Source organism: Narcine bancroftii, chromosome 7, assembly GCF_036971445.1.
Source record: "Narcine bancroftii isolate sNarBan1 chromosome 7, sNarBan1.hap1, whole genome shotgun sequence".
Lineage (NCBI taxonomy): Eukaryota > Metazoa > Chordata > Chondrichthyes > Torpediniformes > Narcinidae > Narcine > Narcine bancroftii.
Genome location: NC_091475.1, coordinates 31,785,794 through 31,805,191, shown reverse-complemented (window position 1 = coordinate 31,805,191; position 19,398 = coordinate 31,785,794). Strand labels below are relative to the sequence as shown.

General features: G+C 38.5%; 2 protein-coding genes across 4 annotated transcripts in view; one reads left to right on the top strand and one right to left on the bottom strand.

Annotated features, from left to right (window-relative positions):
* LOC138738697 (uncharacterized) overlaps positions 1-19,398 on the top strand; it is an 87,442-nt gene that overhangs the window by 54,238 nt on the left and 13,806 nt on the right. For 2 of the 3 annotated variants that reach the window (XM_069889418.1, XM_069889419.1), the window contains 7 exons: positions 3,494-3,620; positions 5,712-5,747; positions 7,299-7,447; positions 11,242-11,368; positions 18,388-18,530; positions 18,618-18,744; positions 19,052-19,084. In XM_069889418.1, the coding sequence (XP_069745519.1) occupies positions 3,494-3,620; positions 5,712-5,747; positions 7,299-7,447; positions 11,242-11,368; positions 18,388-18,530; positions 18,618-18,744; positions 19,052-19,084 (742 nt within the window). Of the gene's footprint in view, positions 1-3,493; positions 3,621-5,711; positions 5,748-6,384; positions 6,479-7,298; positions 7,448-11,241; positions 11,369-18,387; positions 18,531-18,617; positions 18,745-19,051; positions 19,085-19,398 lie in introns of those variants that run through there. The other variant, XM_069889420.1, reaches the window with a different exon arrangement.
* Positions 3,120-19,398, bottom strand: part of riox2 (ribosomal oxygenase 2) — a 63,761-nt gene continuing 47,482 nt past the window's right edge. The window contains exon 10 of the mRNA XM_069889424.1: positions 3,120-3,409. Within this exon, the coding sequence (XP_069745525.1) occupies positions 3,242-3,409 (168 nt within the window). The 3' untranslated portion in view covers positions 3,120-3,241. The remainder of the gene's footprint in view (positions 3,410-19,398) is intronic.

Genomic DNA, 19,398 nt, shown 5'->3' with positions numbered 1-19,398 from the left:
CTGCTCCCATTTCTTAATATGTGTTAATACTCTCTTTCTCTTTCCATTTAGCCCATTAACATTTTCAAATTTCACTATTGTTACTCATCTTAATAACCCATTACTTCCTCCTCCTCCACCTGTGAATCCTCCTCCCACAACTCTGTTACTCTACATCCAATGTGTTGGCACGTACTTCTTCCGGCAATTCAAATAGAGAAAAGAAAACAGATTTACATTTAAAGCCACATATTTCCACACTTATAACTATATATAAATAAAATAACCCCCCAGTAAGTGTTGTTATAATAGTACCCAACACTACCTCCCTCTATTTTATGGGCTGTGACCAAGGTCACAATTACCAACATGATAGAGCAGGAGTTAGAATCTTATCTTCCCCCCACCCCCACTGGTACATTAATCTTTGATCATTTAATTCGTACATTAAAAAAAATTCAAAAACCAACAAGTAAAATAAGTCGGCAGTATTCTAGATTATTCAGTCCTTCATAAACTGCCAAATAAATTTAGTCCATCTAAAACATATTAACAACAGCTGATCTTCTAGTTCTTCATTCCACCTGGGCTCTTGGAAGATGTTGCACAAACTCTTCTGCTTGTACGAAGCTCGAGAAGAACTTATTTTCACCTCCAGGCAAGAAAATCTTCAAAGTTGCAGATGGCGGAATACAAACAAGTATCCTTTTTCCCCTAAAGAATCTTCTTAACTGAGTTAAATTCTCTTCTTTTCAGTTAGTTTGCACTTAGAGTAAAATAAGACTTTTCCCCCTTCATACTCAAGTCAGTCTTTTCTTGCTCTTGCCCCTTCTTCCACTAGGGTCAAAATCTTCTCTCTGTCTTGATATCAAAGAAACCTAATTAGCACAGAATGTGGGTTCTGATTCTAAGGGTTTTGCTCTAAGGGCTCTGTGTACTCTTTCAATCTCAATAGGACGATCAAATTCTCCATCTCCCAATACTTCAGGAAACCATTTCATAAAAACCAATTGGATCTTGTTCCTCCACTCCTTTAAGGCCCACTATTTTAATATTCTTCTACTAAAGTTTTCCGATATGTTCACTTTCTGCTGAAGCTTCTGGTTTTCCAGAGTTAGAGCAGTGGTGAAACCTTCCCCTCTAGTTACACTATCATCTATATGTTGCATTTCTTCCTGTATTTTCTTCATTTTCCCATCTAATTTATCAATTTTGTTCTTCATTTATTAACTGCATTCCACGACTATTTATTTCTCCTTTTACTTCCCTTTTCATTCCATGAAATTCTCTTATTAATAAATGTTAGTTACGTCCCTGGCATACTCCACTACTGCCCTTAATATTGCCTCCCGATCCTAGTAACTCAAATATCTTACCAGAACCAGTCGTGATCTTTTGGTCATCTGCTCTCCTGGGGTTGAGGGTCCAATGGGTTTTCTGTACAAGTAGTTTTTCCTTGAATTTTCTTACTGCCAGCACTCGTGAGAGCCACCCTTCAAAGTAATTCACTGGATCGGTCCCTTCTCTCAGCCTGACGATTCAGACATTATTTCTTCATGAAGTTTTCCATGTGGTAGATTTTTATCCAGCCGCAGTTGTTTATCCAATTTCCACTTCTTTGCAACTTCCTTCAGGATTTTTAATTGTTCTCGAGTCATTATCAGGTAATTTACCACCTAGCCCACATGAAAAGTCTCAGATCTTCAATTCCCATCACCAATCACTGTTATTTTTCCTGCCACTTCTCCTAGTATATTTTCCATCTTGGAGAATAGTTCACTCAGACCCTCCATAATCTCCATCATTTTTTTTTTGGAAATCCTGTATCGATTTCCCCCACCTCCTTGAGTTTGTCCTGACCTGGTGGCTGCACATTCTTCACCACTCCCGTGTGGACTTTCTGTTGACAACCTTAGTGACTTTTGAGCTGCTTCAGTTTTATTTTTCTAGGGCTTGTTCTTTTGTTTTTAGTGCGTAAAATTTTTGATTTGATGACTTTATATCGGTCTTTTAATCAATCTTCTCGGAGAGCTCTTCCAACTCATGTCTGCCTTCATTACATTTTGGTTTGGAATTTTCTTCAGCAACATTGGGGCTGCACGGTTGGCGCAACATTTTTACAGCGCCAGCGATTGGGGCCAGACTGGGGTTCGAATCCCATGCCGTCTGCAAGGTGCTTGTACGTGTCTCCCCTTGTCTGCGTGGGTTTTATCCGGGGGCTCAGGTTTCCTCCACTGTTCACAACATACATAGGGTGTGGTTTAATGGGGTGCAAATTGGGCATAATGGACTCGTGTGCTGAAATGGCCTGTTACCATGCTGTATATCTAAATTTAAAATTTATGACTGACAGACGAATCAAAACTTGTATAAGTTACTGCTCTGATCTTGTTGCTCAGCAAACTCATCAGCCAATGCTGGAAGGTGAACTAAAATAGACAAGCAGTCTACACAAATACTAAACACTTAGCTGCCTTATCCAAAAGGCGGAACCTTTTGTAAGGGTCAACCATCCAGATTATTTCCATTTACCTATCGACTTTTTTAAAATTTAAAAATAACAAAAGAGAGATGATCCACAGCAGCTCTTTGGCAAAGAGGAACCATGAAAGAGAGAATGCCTATTAAAATCTTCAGTGCCTCACTCCGTTATTCGGATTTGACATGCTAGCTTTGAACATGAATAGAAATTTCTGGTTTGTGGGAAGCAGCAGGTCACTATTGACTAGTGCATGAAGTGAACGTTGGCAACTTCTCCATTTGTGTTTATTTGTCATATATACAGAATTACACATGGGGATGTAAATGGGATTGTTTTTATACATGATCATTATATAGTAGAAGTCCGAAAATCTGGACTGCTCCGGGATTTTATGGATTCTTGGGAAGTACTTTAAAAATTCATATTTAAGGAGCAATAAAGAAGATAGGAACAGGTAAATTTTGCGAGCTTATTCATTAGCAAATACAGAATGCTTCGTTTATCAAAACAAGCAAGCAGTTTTAAAGGAAAATAAAGTCAACACTTGACAAAAATATAATGACATTTTTTCACTACAAAAGAAAGAGCAGGTATTGCTTTGAATTATGTTTAAAATTGAACATTGTAAAAGAAAAATACAGTACAATGAAAGCACAAGTAATTTAATAGAAATTATTTATTTTTTAGTTTATTAGTGAAACATTTCCATATAAAGTACAAAAAAGCAAATACGTAAATATTCGTTCATTTCAACAACTTCTGTTGTGCCTGCTGCGCTGCCTATGGATGGAACAACTTGCAGCTTCTGGTTGCTTGTTGCCGCTGTCCATCTGTGGCACTTACGGATGCACGCACACACAAGCCCACTAAATTTTTTAAGTTTGAGGTTTTTCGAAAGGTCTGGATTCTCATGTGGTCAGGGTTTCTGGCATCCAGATTTTTGGACTCCTATTGTAATGAAGAAGAATAATATATCATATATGGAAAGCTTTTTTCACTTATTTTCCATTTTCAAAATGTTTCTTTCACCAGTTGGCTTGCCTATAAAAATGAAAATTTCTCTGGCCCCTTTACCCTGCTGGAAGCTGGTAACAGCCCAGTTCCAATATCAACTGAAGCAAAGTCTAATGATATTAAATCATTACGGCCTCTGAATATGGTGAGGAAATGTTTTTTTTTAAGATACATTCTTGGAGTTCTTAAAATTGTGTATTTGGTCTATTTTAGCTCCACTTAGTTGGTGGTGTTCTCATCCTTGTGTTTAAAGATATTGGTTTAAGTCCAGCATTTGGAATTTAAGCCCATGATCAATGCCAGTAATCTAGATGTGTCATTACAGTGGTTCAAATTAGAAATTAAACTGAGACACGAGCTTCTCCTGGAAGACAAAGTGGAGACTAAAACTCCCATGAGTGGATTGGAAATGTTTCATTGATTCAAGAAAAGCAGAATGTCAAATTAGCTCTCAAAATGTCAGTTATTGTCCTTTAGAGTGGTTGTACATTATGTAAAGGTGATATGTAAACTTTTTTTAAACAAAGTATAAACTGTAGTTATTATAGCATTGAGGCAGAAGGTACAAGGAGCACATCAGTTCATAGTTTTTTTTTGGTGCATGCTGCCAGAAAGGGAATTAATTGTTATTCTTGATTAATAAATGATGTATGAAATGTTAAACAAGAAATAGCGAGGCATCTGGAGCTAAATGGATCCATCAGGCAGACGCAGGATGGATTCAGCAAAGGCGGGTCCTGTTTGACAAACTTACTGGAGTTCTTTGAGGATATAATGAATGTGGTAGATAGAGCAGAACAGGCGGACGTTGTTTACCTAGATTTCCAGAAGACATTCGATAAGGTGCCACCTAAAAGACTTGTGCAGAAGGATGTATAGAGTTGGGGTGATATATTAGCATGGATAGAGGATTGCTTTAACAAATAGAAAGCGGGAAGTTGGGATATATGGTGTTTTTCTGGTTGGCAATCGGTGATGAGCAGAGAGCCGCAGGCGTCGATGGTGGGCCCACAACTGTTCATGATAAACAATCTGGAAGAGGGGACAGAGTGTAATGTATCTAAGTTTGCTGATGACACTAAATTGAGTGGAAAAGCAAATTGTGCAGAGGATATGGAGTAATTTTTAAATGGGTTAAGAGAGTAAGCAAGGGTCTGGCAGATGGAGTACAATGTTAACAAATGTGAGGTTATCTACTTTGGAAGAAAAAATAGAAGATCTGAATATTATTTAAATGGCAAGGGATTACAATGTGCTGACGCGCAGAAGGACTTGGGAGTGCTTGTGTATGAATTGCAAAAGGTTGGTCTGCAAGTGCTACAGGCTATCAAGAAGGCACATGGAATGCTAGAGAGGTTATGCTGCAACTGTACAAGGTTGAGGCCACATCTGGAGTACTGTGTGCAGGAAAGATGAATTGGCTTTGAGGCGGTACAGAGGAGGATCTGCAGGTTGATTCCAGAGATGAAGGGGTAAGTCTATGAGGAGAATTGTATGGGACCGTACTCACTGGAATTTAGAAAAATGAGAAGGGATCTTATAGAAACATAAAATTATGAAAGGCATAGATAAGATAGAGGTAGGTAGGTTGTTTCCATTAATAGGGGAGACCAGAATTGGGGTCATAGTCTCAAGATTCAGGGTAATAGGTTTAGGAAGAAGATCGGGAGGAACTGCTTTTCCCAGAGGGTGCAGAATCTGTAGAATTCACTGCTGATTGAAGCAGTAGCGGCTACCGCAGTAAACGTATTTAAGATGAGGATGGACATATTTTTACATAGTAAGGGAATTGAAGGAAATGGGGAGAGGTTAGAGATGAGCCAATCTTCAGATCAGCCATGATCTCATCGAATGGTGCAGCAGGTTTGATGGGTTGAACGGGTGACTCCTGCTCTTATTTCTTACGTTCTTGTGTATTAAAAGAATTTTTAAAAAAATAAAAGTAGTACTTGTGAATTTTGATAATTGTATTTTATGTTTATTTTAACAGCCATTAATTTACCAAACATAATTATTCAGAAATAAATAACATGAGGGGTATTTCTAACAGAGCTAAAATTCAAATTCCTGCTTTACTTCGCTCAGTTCGATCATTATGTTGCAGAGAAACAGTTTGGAAGTAGGATAAAAATAGCTGAAAGATGATGCTTCAGACTTGTCACTGCATCTTTGTTAACAACCTTGATTCTGTTTTACTTAAAGAAAATAAAATTTAATTTCCTTAATTTTTATTTAGGGTGGACTAAAGGTGGAACATTCAGTGTCTCCCAGGGTATGTATAAATCCATTGGTGTCATGTCGCCCCACACAAAATTCGTCACCATTTGTTTCAATGGCCCCTTTTCCACTGGCATCCCAGTTAATTGGCTGTGCAGTGTCCTGGGATAGGATTCCCTTTGTGCTGTCTCCACTGGGCCACCCTTAATTGGGACACTAATTGCTTTTCCACTGAACACACTCATCCCTGGGGATCAGAGTGATCTAACTTCAACTGGAAATGGTGACTTTCTGCAACCACCGGGGATACGAGTAGGGGTAGAGGCAGTTAATCCCTGGCATGGAATGACGTCATTTGACGCCAGCGTTCAGACAGTGTTCATTTTCCGCTGGACCCTGTCCCAGTAAATTCCCAATTAATTCCTGGGACAGGATGCCAACGGAAAAGGGGCTAATGATTTGCTGACATTTATTGCTACTGAAACCAAAACAAGCTGCTTCAGAAAACAATTCTGGGTCCTTTCAGACACATTTTAATAAGTTGGATTATTACAGTCTCTGCAGAAGTCTATTGCTAAATCACATTTGCAAAGTCACAGAGTTATTTAGTTATTTTTAGGCCACTGCTGATTTGAAGCAGTGGACAGATGAAAATGAATGTTGTCTTCTTTGTTTTTATTTGTTCCCCGTAGGCACAAGAATTAAGGGTGAAATAAACATCACGGATGACTGAATATGAACTCAAATTCTTTGCATTCAGCGGTTTTCAATTTGGTCAACACACACTATTAAGTGAGCCTGAGGTTTATTCATTTTAGTCGTGGAACTGCACAATCACAATGTCATCCTTTGGAACACCTAATACTACACTACAGACCTGATAAATTCAGGTCACCATTCCGAGATGAACCCCAACTAAAGGCCAAAACCTTGTCATAGAACTAGTATTATAAAAATGCTATTAATAGTTGGATTATGCTGTTAGATTTGATAACAGATGGAAAACAAAAGTCTTGGTTATTAAAATTACACTGGAGACATCAGTTTTTGTTTTGTGACTGAAATGGATACGTTTGGATGAATGAATTGTATTGTCTATATTCTGGTTTGAATTATAAGACCCAGATGTAATCAAAAGTTTGTATCAGGTCATAATTAAAGTAGATGCTTGAACATTCACTCTAATACAGAGGAATAATCATTGCTTGTTTGTTCGTGATCACAGATTTGGTATTTATTGTAAAGCAAAATTGAGACGCTGCAAGTCTAACATAAGCACAAAGTACCAGAAACACTGAATGCTTTGGGCAGCACCAAGGATAGAGAAACTGTTAATGCTTAAGATCAATAACCTTTCATGAGAACTGGAGAAGCTTCTCTCCACCGATGCTGGTTACCCTTGGCATCTTCCATTTTAATTTGATGTTTAATTGTACAATCATCTTGTTCCCAGCCTTTTCAAGTATCCTTATAATACTTTTTTTTAAAAATATATATCAGTGCAAGTGGCATTTGGTATTTTTGTGAGGGGAAAGTATGAAGCAGGCATTGACCTTGAATCTAACTTCCTAATGTTAAATTTAGTAAATGTTGTTTCTTATTTTAGATAGTAATATTTGAAAAAGAAATGTTCAATGGATATTTTGTGGAAATTTGTAACGACGTACCAGATTTGAAGAATCTTTGGAAGGATGTTACAGATTCAACTGCTCTTAATCTGAGTGGAGCAGGCTCGATACGTGTCATTGGTGGAGTGTGAGTAGCACCAGGTTATAAGCAATTCTCGTGAAAAACTGACATTACTTTGAGATTATGCATGTGCTGTACACTTTTTAAAAATTGAACAACTCCAAAATACTGTGACAAATTTTAGTTGACCTCATTGTTTTTCTCTCCTTTTTGATTTTCTTTTCAGTAGTTTTGTTTGATTGTCCAAAACTGATAGAAGTACCAATGGGCCACTAATGGTCTGGAAGGGACATTGGACTTAATAAACTGATCTGTTTCAAATAGCCATAATTATAAAAATAATTGATTGATTGTTTATATTTCTGGGACTGTTGAACTCGGTTGCTCTTCCAACCCAAATTAATTGGTAGTCTCACCAATTCATTTAGTTCAAAGTGAATGTGCAAATGTTCAAAATTCAACAGCAATAATTCGGCTTGGATGTGTGTCTGGCTACTTTAAGTTCATTCTGTCAAAGGATTTGCAGGAAATTTAAAAGGTTGGCCTTTGTCAACCTAGGTTGGCCTAAATTTCAATATAGGCCAACCATTTTAAGATGCAATCATATAATACATATAAAGATACTTTGTAATTACAGTTCTGTTTACATTAACTTAACATCTCCTGATAATATGGATTTTTTGGTGTAAACTGATAGGTTGGCTCGGAAGTTTTCAAAACCTGTATGACACAAGAATTTTAAATATAGTTGTGTCAATAAAGAAGGCAAATAAACCAGGATAATTGACTGCAAATGCTCACTTAAGTTTTACTGCGCTACAATTAATTTATCAAACAAAATGATCTAATTGGTCTGGTTGAATATAAAAGCATGTGCATGAATTGCATTTCATCATAGTTTTTATTGTGGCTGTTTTACCATGCAGTAGTTAAGGAAAACTGCATTTATATTTTTTATAAATGGAGTGTGAGTAGCACCAGGTTATAAGCAGTTCTCGTGAAAAACTGACATTACTTTGAGATTATGCATGTGCTGTACACTTTTTAAAAATTGAACAACTCCAAAATACTGTGACAAATTTTAATTGACCTCATTTTTTTTGAGAAATATGAAAAATGAAATATTACATTTGAAATGAATCCCTCTGAACAGTTCATATTATATTGATAATCTTGATATCTAATTCACTTCTGTAAACATACCCATGTTACAATTTAATGTTGCATTTGATTGGCATAGCAGTTAGAACAACACTGTTGCAGCATCTGAAATTGGGGCTATGGTTCAAATCCCACATTGTCTGTAAGGAGTCTGTACGTTCTCCTCGTGTCTGCATGGGTTTTTCCCCGGGGCTCCGGTTTTCTCCCACCGTTTGAAACGTACTAGGGTGAGGGTTAATTGGGTAGCACGGGATCGTGGGCCCAAAGAGCCTGTTACTATGCTGTGTCTAAATATAAAATTTATAAATATATCATTATTAAAACTTCTATTGAATAATCCAAGGAGCATTGGAATCTGCGTAAGAATTTAAAGATTTGAGATTATTATTAATCTCAAATATTTGTATAAACAATTTAAGAAAGAACATCTTTAACCTTTGAGAATTATCCTCTCTAACTCGGGACAATTTTCAAATGTTATAAAACAAATTGTACATCATCTATCCTTGCTTGACCTTCCTTTCTGGCTTCAATAGAAAAGTAAATTGGCAATTGGATAGGATAGGTCCTCGTTATTTTAATATTTTTAGAAAGGCAAGATATCAATGTGTAGGTAAAATATCATGTTCCTTGAACGGAAATCCAGTCTGTTTCCATTCACCTGACTGAATTCAATATCATGTTGACTAATTTCTTCATTCTCTAAATTAAAATTTTCCATATCAAAAGTACAGCTAAAGGTCAAGATCTTTGTGCAGGATGCTTATCACAATCTTTTGTTCCTATTCTGGCTCCCTACCTGTGGTAAATCACTGCTAGGGCACCCCCATTGGCCGACTGTACCTGTGGCCTCTCCCACAGGCTCCTGAATAAAGGTGGCTGTTCCACAGCCCCTTCCCCAGGACAGTTGAGCAGCCTGGACGTGCCTTTGTTCTATAGCAAATTAAAGCCTATCAGTTTGCTCAACTTCAGTCTCTTGGAGTCATTGATGGTGCATCACTACCTCATTTGTTTTTCTGGTCATTGTTACTGATCCGTGCATTCATTTAGAACTCAATAATTTTCATGCTCTCACCTGCACTTTCTCCATCTCTCATTCTTCCCTTTCTGAATCTCCCTGTCTCCAACTCAAAGTATCAGCTGGCGTCAAACCTACAGGCTCTGATTACAAGGCTTTCCATACAAATGTGTCTGAGAAGGCTTCCTTGAACTATGAGTTATTCTCAGCCTTGACTGGCAGAACCCTTGACCATATCTCACCTACTCCCTTCTCATTCTCTTTCCTCTAGGTTCTCGCCTTCCATGCCACCAGCCTCTGCATTCAATTCCTCATCCACTGCAATTTCCATCAGTTTCAACATGATTCTACCACCAAGCACGTCCTCCTTTCCCCTCCTCTTTCAGCATTACCATTGTAGCTCCTTGATCTGCTCTTCCATCTCAACCAACCACCTCCCTTCCCAAGCCTTTTACCTGTGCAAGGAAATATAGCCCCTTCTCCTTCCCACCAAACAGGCCTTCCAAGTGAAGCAGCGACTCGCTTCCACTTTTTCTGATTTAATGTTTGCAATATGTTCCCCTGTTTCAAGGGGGAACCAAATGCAGATTGGGGGACAGCTTTGAAAAGCCCCTGTATTTGGTCTGTAAGTATGCCACAGACTTCCCTTTATAATTCTCCAACCCACTCACCCTCCAACCTGTGACCTGCATGGTTTGAACTCAACATAATCTGGAGGATCACCACTACAATTTACTACTAGGCATGTTCCAGATTCAATATTGAATTCTACCACTTCGGGAAATTCACTTTCTTTATTATAGGTGCTCTGTGATTAATTAGTAAGGGATTGCTTAAGGTGCTATGTGGGTGGAAAGAAAAAGTTTGAAAACCTCTGTTTTAATCGTACCTAAATGACTCGTTATGTGGATGGTTTCATAGCTCCAAAGGAAATGGCCCAATGACAATTTTTATCAAGCAAATGTTTCAGTCACAATTGGGTCTAGAGCAGTGGTTCTCAACCTTCTCTCCCCACTCACATACCACCTTAAGCAATCCCTTACTAATCACAGAGCACCAATGGCATAGGGATTATTTAAAGTGGTATATGAATAGAAAGGAAAAAGGTTGAGAACCACTGTATTAGAACTTGCATTTTCTGCTATATATCAGACCTCTCTGATATGATTCTGTGTTTCTCTCTTCATTAACATAGCCTGATTACTGCCCTGAATTTCACATCTTTTCAAATTACTTTGCTGATATTCCCATTTGCTTTAATTGTCCTCATCCCATGACCTGTTTTTTTAATTAAAAAAAAAGTAAGCATACGGTACAGTAACAGCCTGTGCCAACCAATTAACCTACAGACCCCAATACATTTTGAATGGTGGATTGAAACTGGGGCCCCCAGGGAAAACCCACGCAGACTCAGGGATTCTCTTCTAATTTCCACAATTTATCCCTATGGCAACCCTACACTTTCTCTTCCCCCCCCCCACCCCCCTCCCCACGCCAATATATTCCCTATGTTCCACCTTCTCTGCAAATTGAGAACTAACCTGGTTTCCCTTTTTCCCAGTTCTGATGAAGGGTCTCCTTAATTCTTTCAGATTACGCACACATGCAGGTTTTTTTTGATTTTCAACAAACACTACTTCCCTGTTTTAAGTAATATTTTAACTGATTCTTTGCTCTCCAGATGGGTCTGTTATGAGAGAGAATTTTATCGAGGACATCAGTACCTGCTGGAGGAAGGAGAGTATGAGGAATGGCAGGCATGGGGTGGATTGGACAATACAGTGCAATCATTGCGTTATATTCTGGCTGTGAGTTACTGATCATTTTAAACAGTTTGAATAAATTAGATGGAAACCAAATATTATCTCATGTATAGCTCTATTTTCTCGATGCTGACATCACCCCAATTTGGAAATGTAGTTGGTCTGGTTTCTTCTTGGACTTTGATCATTCAAGTTTGTTTTCTCTTCTTGGATAAATACTCTCCTTCTGCAACACTTTTCATTTGTCAGAGCTGGCTAAACTCATAGATGGCAATGTGAGCTAAGGGACACGGCAGGATAGTTACCGTTCAGTAAACATGAAAAAATCCAGAGGAGTCACGCGATGGAGTAGTGGCCGGACGGTGAACTCCAGCCCTCTCCAGAAAAGTCGGGAAAAACAAGAGAAAACACAAAGGCACAGAAATAAAAGTTACAGAAAAGTGAGTATAAAGGTGGAAAGAAGATGGCGACAAAAAAAGAAAAGTCGAAAGCAACGGTAAGAAGAGAGGAAGAGAAGACAAAGGAGGAAAAAGGTGAAGGCCTTACCTGTCCGAAGAGGCCCGCTGCGGAGAGAGAAACCCGCTCCCTCAGGTCGGTAAATAATGGACTACAAAAATGGCTCGCAGAGCCGAGTAAAAGTGCGCAACCGCGCATGCGCGATACTTCGCACATGCGCGATGCGAATGAAAAAAAACACACCGACGGGAGGGGGGACCAGCTGGGGAGTCGATCTCCACAGCCGGCAACGACAGCTGCAGAACACCTGCAGCAAGAAGAGACCACAGAAGACAACAGAAACAAGAAAGAAGAGGAGGAAAGGGCAACAAAGAAACAACAGATGGCCAACCCAGAGGAAGAAGAAGAGGAAGAGTATGGTGAAATAGAAGAAGAAAAGAGAGGCAAGGTAAAGGATATACTTGCTCTTATTAGAGGATACATGGAATCATTTAAAGAATGGCAAACACAGGAATTTAAGGATTTAAGAAAAAGAATAAACAACACAGAAGAGAAAATAAATAAAATGGAGATGACCTTAACAGAAATGGGAAAGAAAATGGACAAGATGGAAGAGCGGGCAGTAGCAGCAGAAATGGAGGTAGAAGACTTAAAAAAGAAATTGGAGAAATCTAATAAAAAAACTAAAGAGACACAAGAACTACTAGCTCAAAAAATAGATACAATGGAAAACCATAACAGAAGAAATAACATAAAGATAGTGGGCCTTAAGGAAGATGAAGAAGGCAAGAATATGAGGGAGTTTATAAAAGAGTGGATCCCTAAGACCCTAGGATGTCCAGAACTACAGCAAGAATTGGAAATAGAAAGGGCACATAGAGTATTGGCCTCTAAACCACAACCACAACAAAAACCAAGATCTATTGTAGTAAAATTCCTAAGATATACTACAAGAGAAAAGGTACTGGAGAAGACAATGGAAAAAGTAAGAGAGGTCAACAAACCACTGGAGTACAAAGGGCAAAAAATCTTCATTTATCCAGATATAAGTTTTGAACTCCTAAAGAAGAGAAAAGAGTTCAATACAGCAAAGGCGATTTTATGGAAGAAAGGGTATAAATTTATACTAAAGCATCCAGCGGTATTGAAAATATTTATTCCAGGACAACAAAACAGACTATTCTCGGATCCAGAAGAAGCACGAAAATTTGCAGAACAATTACAAAAATAGACTGAGGGAGGAAGACGGGTAATGAGAGTTAAGATGATCACAATTGATATGTATGTGGGTAAAGACAAAAATAGACTGAGGGATGAAGACGGGTAATGAGAGTAAAAATGATCACGATTGATATGTATGCGGGTAAAGAGGTATAAGAGTGAATAGAGACAAGGAGCATACGTGAATGTATCTGTACTTAGAGGAAAATATAGATAGTATAGACAAGAATTAATAAGGGAAGGTAATGGAATAGAGAGAATAAGGAGGGAATTAAAAGAGTGACCTTTGTGACATATGAAAAGTGAAATCTTTTCTGGGGGAGGCGGGGTGGGGGGAAATAGCGGTCACTGCAAAATCAGTTGACGCTTGCGAGTGGATTCGCAAATCCAAATGGAGAGGGGAGATGTGGTTGTCCGACAAGGGATAAAGGACAACTCAGGAGGTGAATGGGAGATTGGGAATAAATAAGATAGAAATAGGAGAATAAGGAAAATGTTGGATGTTGTAGGAATGTTGTCTTATAAAGAGTTGAAAATAAGAAAACAGAAATGGAAAAGGAGGAAAGGTAATGATGGAAAAACGGAAAGAGAAGATAAACAAAATATAAAAGGGCTACGCTGAACTATATGTCTTTAAATATTAATGGAATACATAACCAAATTAAAAGGAATAAACTACCAAATTTAAATGAATAAATGTATTCCATTAGAAAAAATAACATATTGGTTAAGAAATAATATTGAAATATTCGAACAAGTATAGGAGCCTTACATTAAATACAATAGCGAAAACCTACCGGGGACAAACATTACCTAAGTTGATGGAAGGAGAAGGAAAGAAAAGAATGGACTCAGTAGAATTTCTGGTGTAATTTTGTTGAATGACAACATTGTCTGACTGGATTAATGCAACCTAGATTGTATACCTAAAATGGATGAGAGGGGGGGTGGGGGGGTGGTTTGGGAGGAAAGGGGGGGGGGGAGAAAAAGTCACTGTATATGTGTGAAAAAGAAATTGTGTATATCATGGCTAATGTGATTTATGGTGTGAAAAATAAAAAAAATTAAAAAAAAAAAAAAAAAAAAAAAAAAAAAAACATGAAAAAATCCACAAACAAATTTTACCTCAATCACTTAATGCATATTTTAAATAATTTTGACAAGAAATGTACAAATTTTGAATTGTTGCCAATGAACTGTGGTCCAAATGGAATTGGGGAAGTAGTCTTTCTGGCTAGGGATAGTACCACAACCATAGAAAGGGAGGACGCTGTCAAGGGAGTGTCCATTGAGTCGGTGTTGGGTGGAAGTCAGAAATAGGAAGGGAGCTATCACCGTGCTGGGAGTAGTCCGTAGGCCCCCAAATAGCCCTTGGGACACTGAGGAGCAGATAAGCAGGCAGATTTTGGAATGGTGCAGAAAATACAGAGTTGTAGTTATGGGTGATTTCAACTTCCCTCATATTGACTGGCACCTACTGACTGCAAGAGGGATAAATGGGGCTGAATTTATCAGGTGTATCCAAGAAGGATTCCTGATACAGTATATGGACCAGCCGATGAGAGGAGAAGCCATACTGGAGCTAACTCTGGGTAATTAACATGGTCAGGAGGCGGGCCTCTCGGTGGGGGAGCATTTTGGTGAGTGACCACAACTCCCCGATCTGTACATCGCCATGGAAAAGGATAAAAGCAGACAAAATGGGAAAGTGTTTAATTGGGGAAGGGCTAATTATGATGGGATGAGGCAGGAACTAGCGAGAGTAAATTGGAAACAGATGTTCAAGGGAGAAAGCACAGAAGTTTAGGGATGTACTGGGTTCAGGAGAGGTTTGTCCCACTGGGACAAGGAAAGGATGGTTGGAAAAGGGAACCGTGGTTGATGAAACAGGTGAGACAGCTGGTCAAGAGGAAGAAGGAAGCATGTGTTAGATATAGGAAACAGGAAGGGCTCCTGAGAAGTATATAGGTAGCCAGGAAGGAGCTGAAGAAAGGATTTAAGAGAGGTCAAAGGGGGCATGAGGCCTTGGCATGTAGGATTAAGGAGAACCCCAAGGCAGTCTATGCATATGTGAAGTACAGAAAGATGATGAATATGAAGGCGGGGCCGCTAAAGGATAAAGGAGGCAACGTGTGCCTGGCGACGAAGGAGGTTGGGGAGGCCCTAAATGAATATGTTGCTTCACTATTCACAAGAGTGAAGAACCCCCTCCATAAATCTTCGTCCGCGAAGCCAAGCCAAAGAAAGAATTCACAAGAGAAATGGATTTTGATCAGAGCGAGTTTGAAATAGAACAGACTGGACAGTGTTGAGATTAAGGAAGAGGAAAGTGGTGAATCTTCCTAAAAACATTAAAATTGATGTTCCTGGAGCCGGATTTGACATACCCCAGGTTGCTGTGGAAGTGAAGGAAGAGCTAGCTTGGGCAGTAGCAATGATCTTTGAGTCCCCTTTGGTCATAGGGGAGTTGCTGGAGGATTGGAGAATGGCAAATGTAGTCCCCTTTTTTAAAAAAATAAGGTAATGGGGAGAATCCTCAGAATTATAGATTGGTGAGTCTTACGTCAGTGGTGGGCAAACTATTGGAGAGGATTCTTAAGAATAGGATCTATGAGCATTTGGAGAAGTACAGTTTAACTCGTGGATGCCATGACTTTGTGAAGGGAAGGTCGTGCCTCATGAACGTAATTGAGTTTTTTTTGAGGAGGTAACAATGAGGGTAGGGAGGAGGATGTGGTCTATATGGGTTTTAGTAAGGTCTTTGGCAAGGTCCCCAATGAGAGACTCATTCAGAAAGTCTTGAGGTAAGGATCCATGGAACTTAGGCTGCGTGAATAAAATTGGTTTTCAGGTAGAAAGCAGAGAGTAAGTAGTAGTGGAAGGAAAGTATTCTTCCTGGAGATCAGTGTCTAGTGGATCTCTTCTGGGACCCATTTTTTGTGATTTTTTTAAAAATATAACTGACCTGGATGAAGAGGCGGAAGAATGGGTCAGTGTTTGCGGCTGATGTGAAGGTTGGAGGAGTTGTGGTTGGAGCTGAAGGTTGTCATAGTTTACAAAAGGATATAAACAGAATGCAGAATTGGGCAGAAAAGTAGCAGATGGAATTCAATCGGGTAAGTGTGAGGTGATTCATTCTGGAAGGACAAACCAGAAGGGCGAGAACAGGGTCAATGGTTGATTACTTAAGAGTGTGGATAGCAGCAGGACCTTGGGTCGAAATCCATACATCCCTCAAGATCACTAGTTTGGTTGATAGCATAGTTAAGAAAGCCTACTGGGTGTTGAGCTTCATTAATGGGGGATTGAGTTCAAGAGCAGAGAGGTCATATTGCAACTCTACAAATCCCTGTTGAGACTGCAGTTCTGGTCACCTCATTATAGGAAGGATGTGGAATCTATGGAGAGGGTGCAGAGATCAACCAGGATTTGCTTGGATGGAAATTAAATCCTTTGAGGCAAGGTTAGCAGAGCTGGGACTTTTTTCTTTGGAGCTTAGAAGGATGAGAGGAGACTTAATAGAGATCTACAAGATTATGAGAGGCATAGATAGAGTGGACAGTCAGCCCGTTTCCCAGGCCAGGAATAGCAAACACCAGAGGACGTGTACAAAGTGAAGGGAGAGAAGTTTCGGGGAGACTGCAAGGGTAAGTTTTTGTTTGCACAGAGAGTTGTGGGTGTCTGGAATGCCTTTCCAGGGATGGTAGTGGAGGCTGAAACATTAGGGGCATTTAAGAGACTTCTAGACAGTATATGAATGGAAGAAAAATAGAGGGTTACAGGGTAGGGAGGGTTCAGTACTTTTTTAAAAAAAAGTAATATACGGGTCGGCACATCATTGAGAGCTGAAGGGGCTGTACTGTGGTGTTCTGTTTTTGCTTCTTACAATTTATTAATGACATAGAATATGGCCTGTCTTTCAGTGCATTCATTAATAATTGTTATTGGTTGTATTGATGAATTCAGGTGATGCTGAAGTATTTATTTTTAAATAATCCTTGATTGTCCTGTGGGAGTAAATTGGTACAGGATCTTTATAAGACCAACTCAAATGCTTAAATGAGCAAATTGAAGATGGCTTGGAGCTCCCTCTGATGTCTTATCTGAGTACTGCAGCTCAACAATGGTTATTAAAAGTCGAATTGTTCCCCATTAGGTCTGGAGATTAGCTCCACTTTTACAGGAACGATGTTGGAGGTGAGCTGCAGGTAGCAGTGGGATGGGAAAAGATTTTAAAGAGCTGGGGCAATTTCACTGCCCTGTTGAGTAGGCAGTGTTGGATGGGACAGCAGTTCAACCCCATTCTTCAGCAATTGGAAATGCAACAGTTTAATGTCTCTTCTTGAAGACAATATCTCCAAATCAAATTACCGTATATGTTGGCATTTGAATCTTTAAAAAATGTCACTGCAAAACCAGGGATCATCTTGAACACCGTATAAAATCCAAACCTTAACAGCAAAGTTTCAATGTTCCCCCATGGGGTCCATTGCCCAATCCAACTCTGTGTGGGCTTAAAATGGCCTGTTAAATGTCGACGGTGGTAAAGCAAGTACAATTCAAACCTACATTTTAGGTGGAAATTCAGGGGTTGTCTTATACACCAGTATGTAAAATGTATAACAATGTTTTATCTCGACAGACTGTAATGAAGGCTACATTTGATTAAAACTCAGTTACACAAATTCTTTTTTTTTAAATCCCATTTAATATTATTTATTGGGTATCTAATTATTTTTAAGACTGGTAAATTCTGGAAACCACATTAGCATGTGTATGTATTTAATTTTCTGGGATTTTTTTAAAAAGTAAATGTTAAGTTACCTAGTTAATACTGAAGTTCTTTAAGAATGTTGCCAATCATGTAAATGAAGATGTGAAGGAACTGCTTTCTTAATTCTTGTTATTTAAATTCAACTGTATTTTTGTGAATATAGTCAAATATATAATAAGGCAAATTCTCTTGCTGAAAGAACATCAATGGACCTTGCAAATTTTATGACACGTCCAGCTTTTTATCCCAGACTTGCTTTACAATTTGAATTTAAAAATGCTCCATTGGCTCTTGGACATTTAAAACTCACATCTCTACATCCTCACCAACCCTTTGGATTGTTAATCATGCAACATAAAAGTGCCAATAATATCCATTTATGTCATTATGTTCTTTAGGGAAGAAAATTGCCCTTGCACTGTGTGTTCTTAATGCATGTGTGATTAATTCTGAAATGCTCTGGCAAGACTCAAGAATCCAAGAAGTAATTGGAATAGGAGGCAAACTGTGGGCAACACTCCTATCCTGTGAAGTTAAATTTCCCTAACTTTTATTTTCTGGCTCGTGTTAATTACAAGAATTGTACCATTTTAACTATCTGTTTTTAAACTAGGATTACATGAAACCTGAAATCATTTTATTTGAGGAAGCAAACTTGAAAGATGGCAATAATATTCTTCTATATCGTGCTGTTCCAAACTTGGAAAGTAAAGGATACACAACTGTAACCCAGTCGATTAAAGTCAAAAGTGGAGTGTATGTGCATTTTCAATTCTTCTGACATTAGATACTGCACTCGATATTTCATGATGAATTAATCATTACAATATTTCACTCTGTTAGGTGGGTTGCCTATCATGAGGAACATTATTCTGGAGAGCAATATATTCTGGAGAAAGGAGTGTATAGAAACCAACTCAGCTGGGGAGGATCTAACAAACCAATCAAGTCAATTCGGCCAATACAACTGGTAACATTTTCCATCAGTCAAAACGTGAACATTTGGTTACGTGCTTAGTTAGTAATAAAATGCAGTTCATAAACTGTTGAAATTCTGCCAGAATAACACTCATCATTTATAAAATGTGTATATAATTGTTAAATATGATTCTTGATCATATAAAGATATGAATATCAATTCCAGAATTCAAAAAACTATGTGCTGCTTTTAAAATTTAATTTTATCAAAATTAATCCTTAAATCTTTAAAGCAGTGTTTTATTGAAATAATAAGGTAGTTAGTTTGACCGAACAAATCTATCTCAATTTTATTACAGGAATCTGCTGGAGGGGCAGAAGCACAGTTTCAGGTAAAAGATGTGTCGTTGCTGTATGTAGAATGTATATTTTTATCTACTTTCTTCACTTTTATTACCATTTACTAGCATTAATTTTATTGAAATGAGGCAACTTCCCTTCATCTGCTCTGCTCACTTGTAATAGTGTTGGCTGTTGATCGCCTCCAAAATATTGGTTCACGAATGTCTGTTTCTATTGTGCCTGAATGGTTTTGGCAAAAACAGCTCAAGATCATTCTCCAACATTTTCCTCCTTGGTGAAAGTTGCACGGTACTGCTCGACTTAGTACCTTATTAGTTCTATTAGTACCTTATTAGTTCTATTA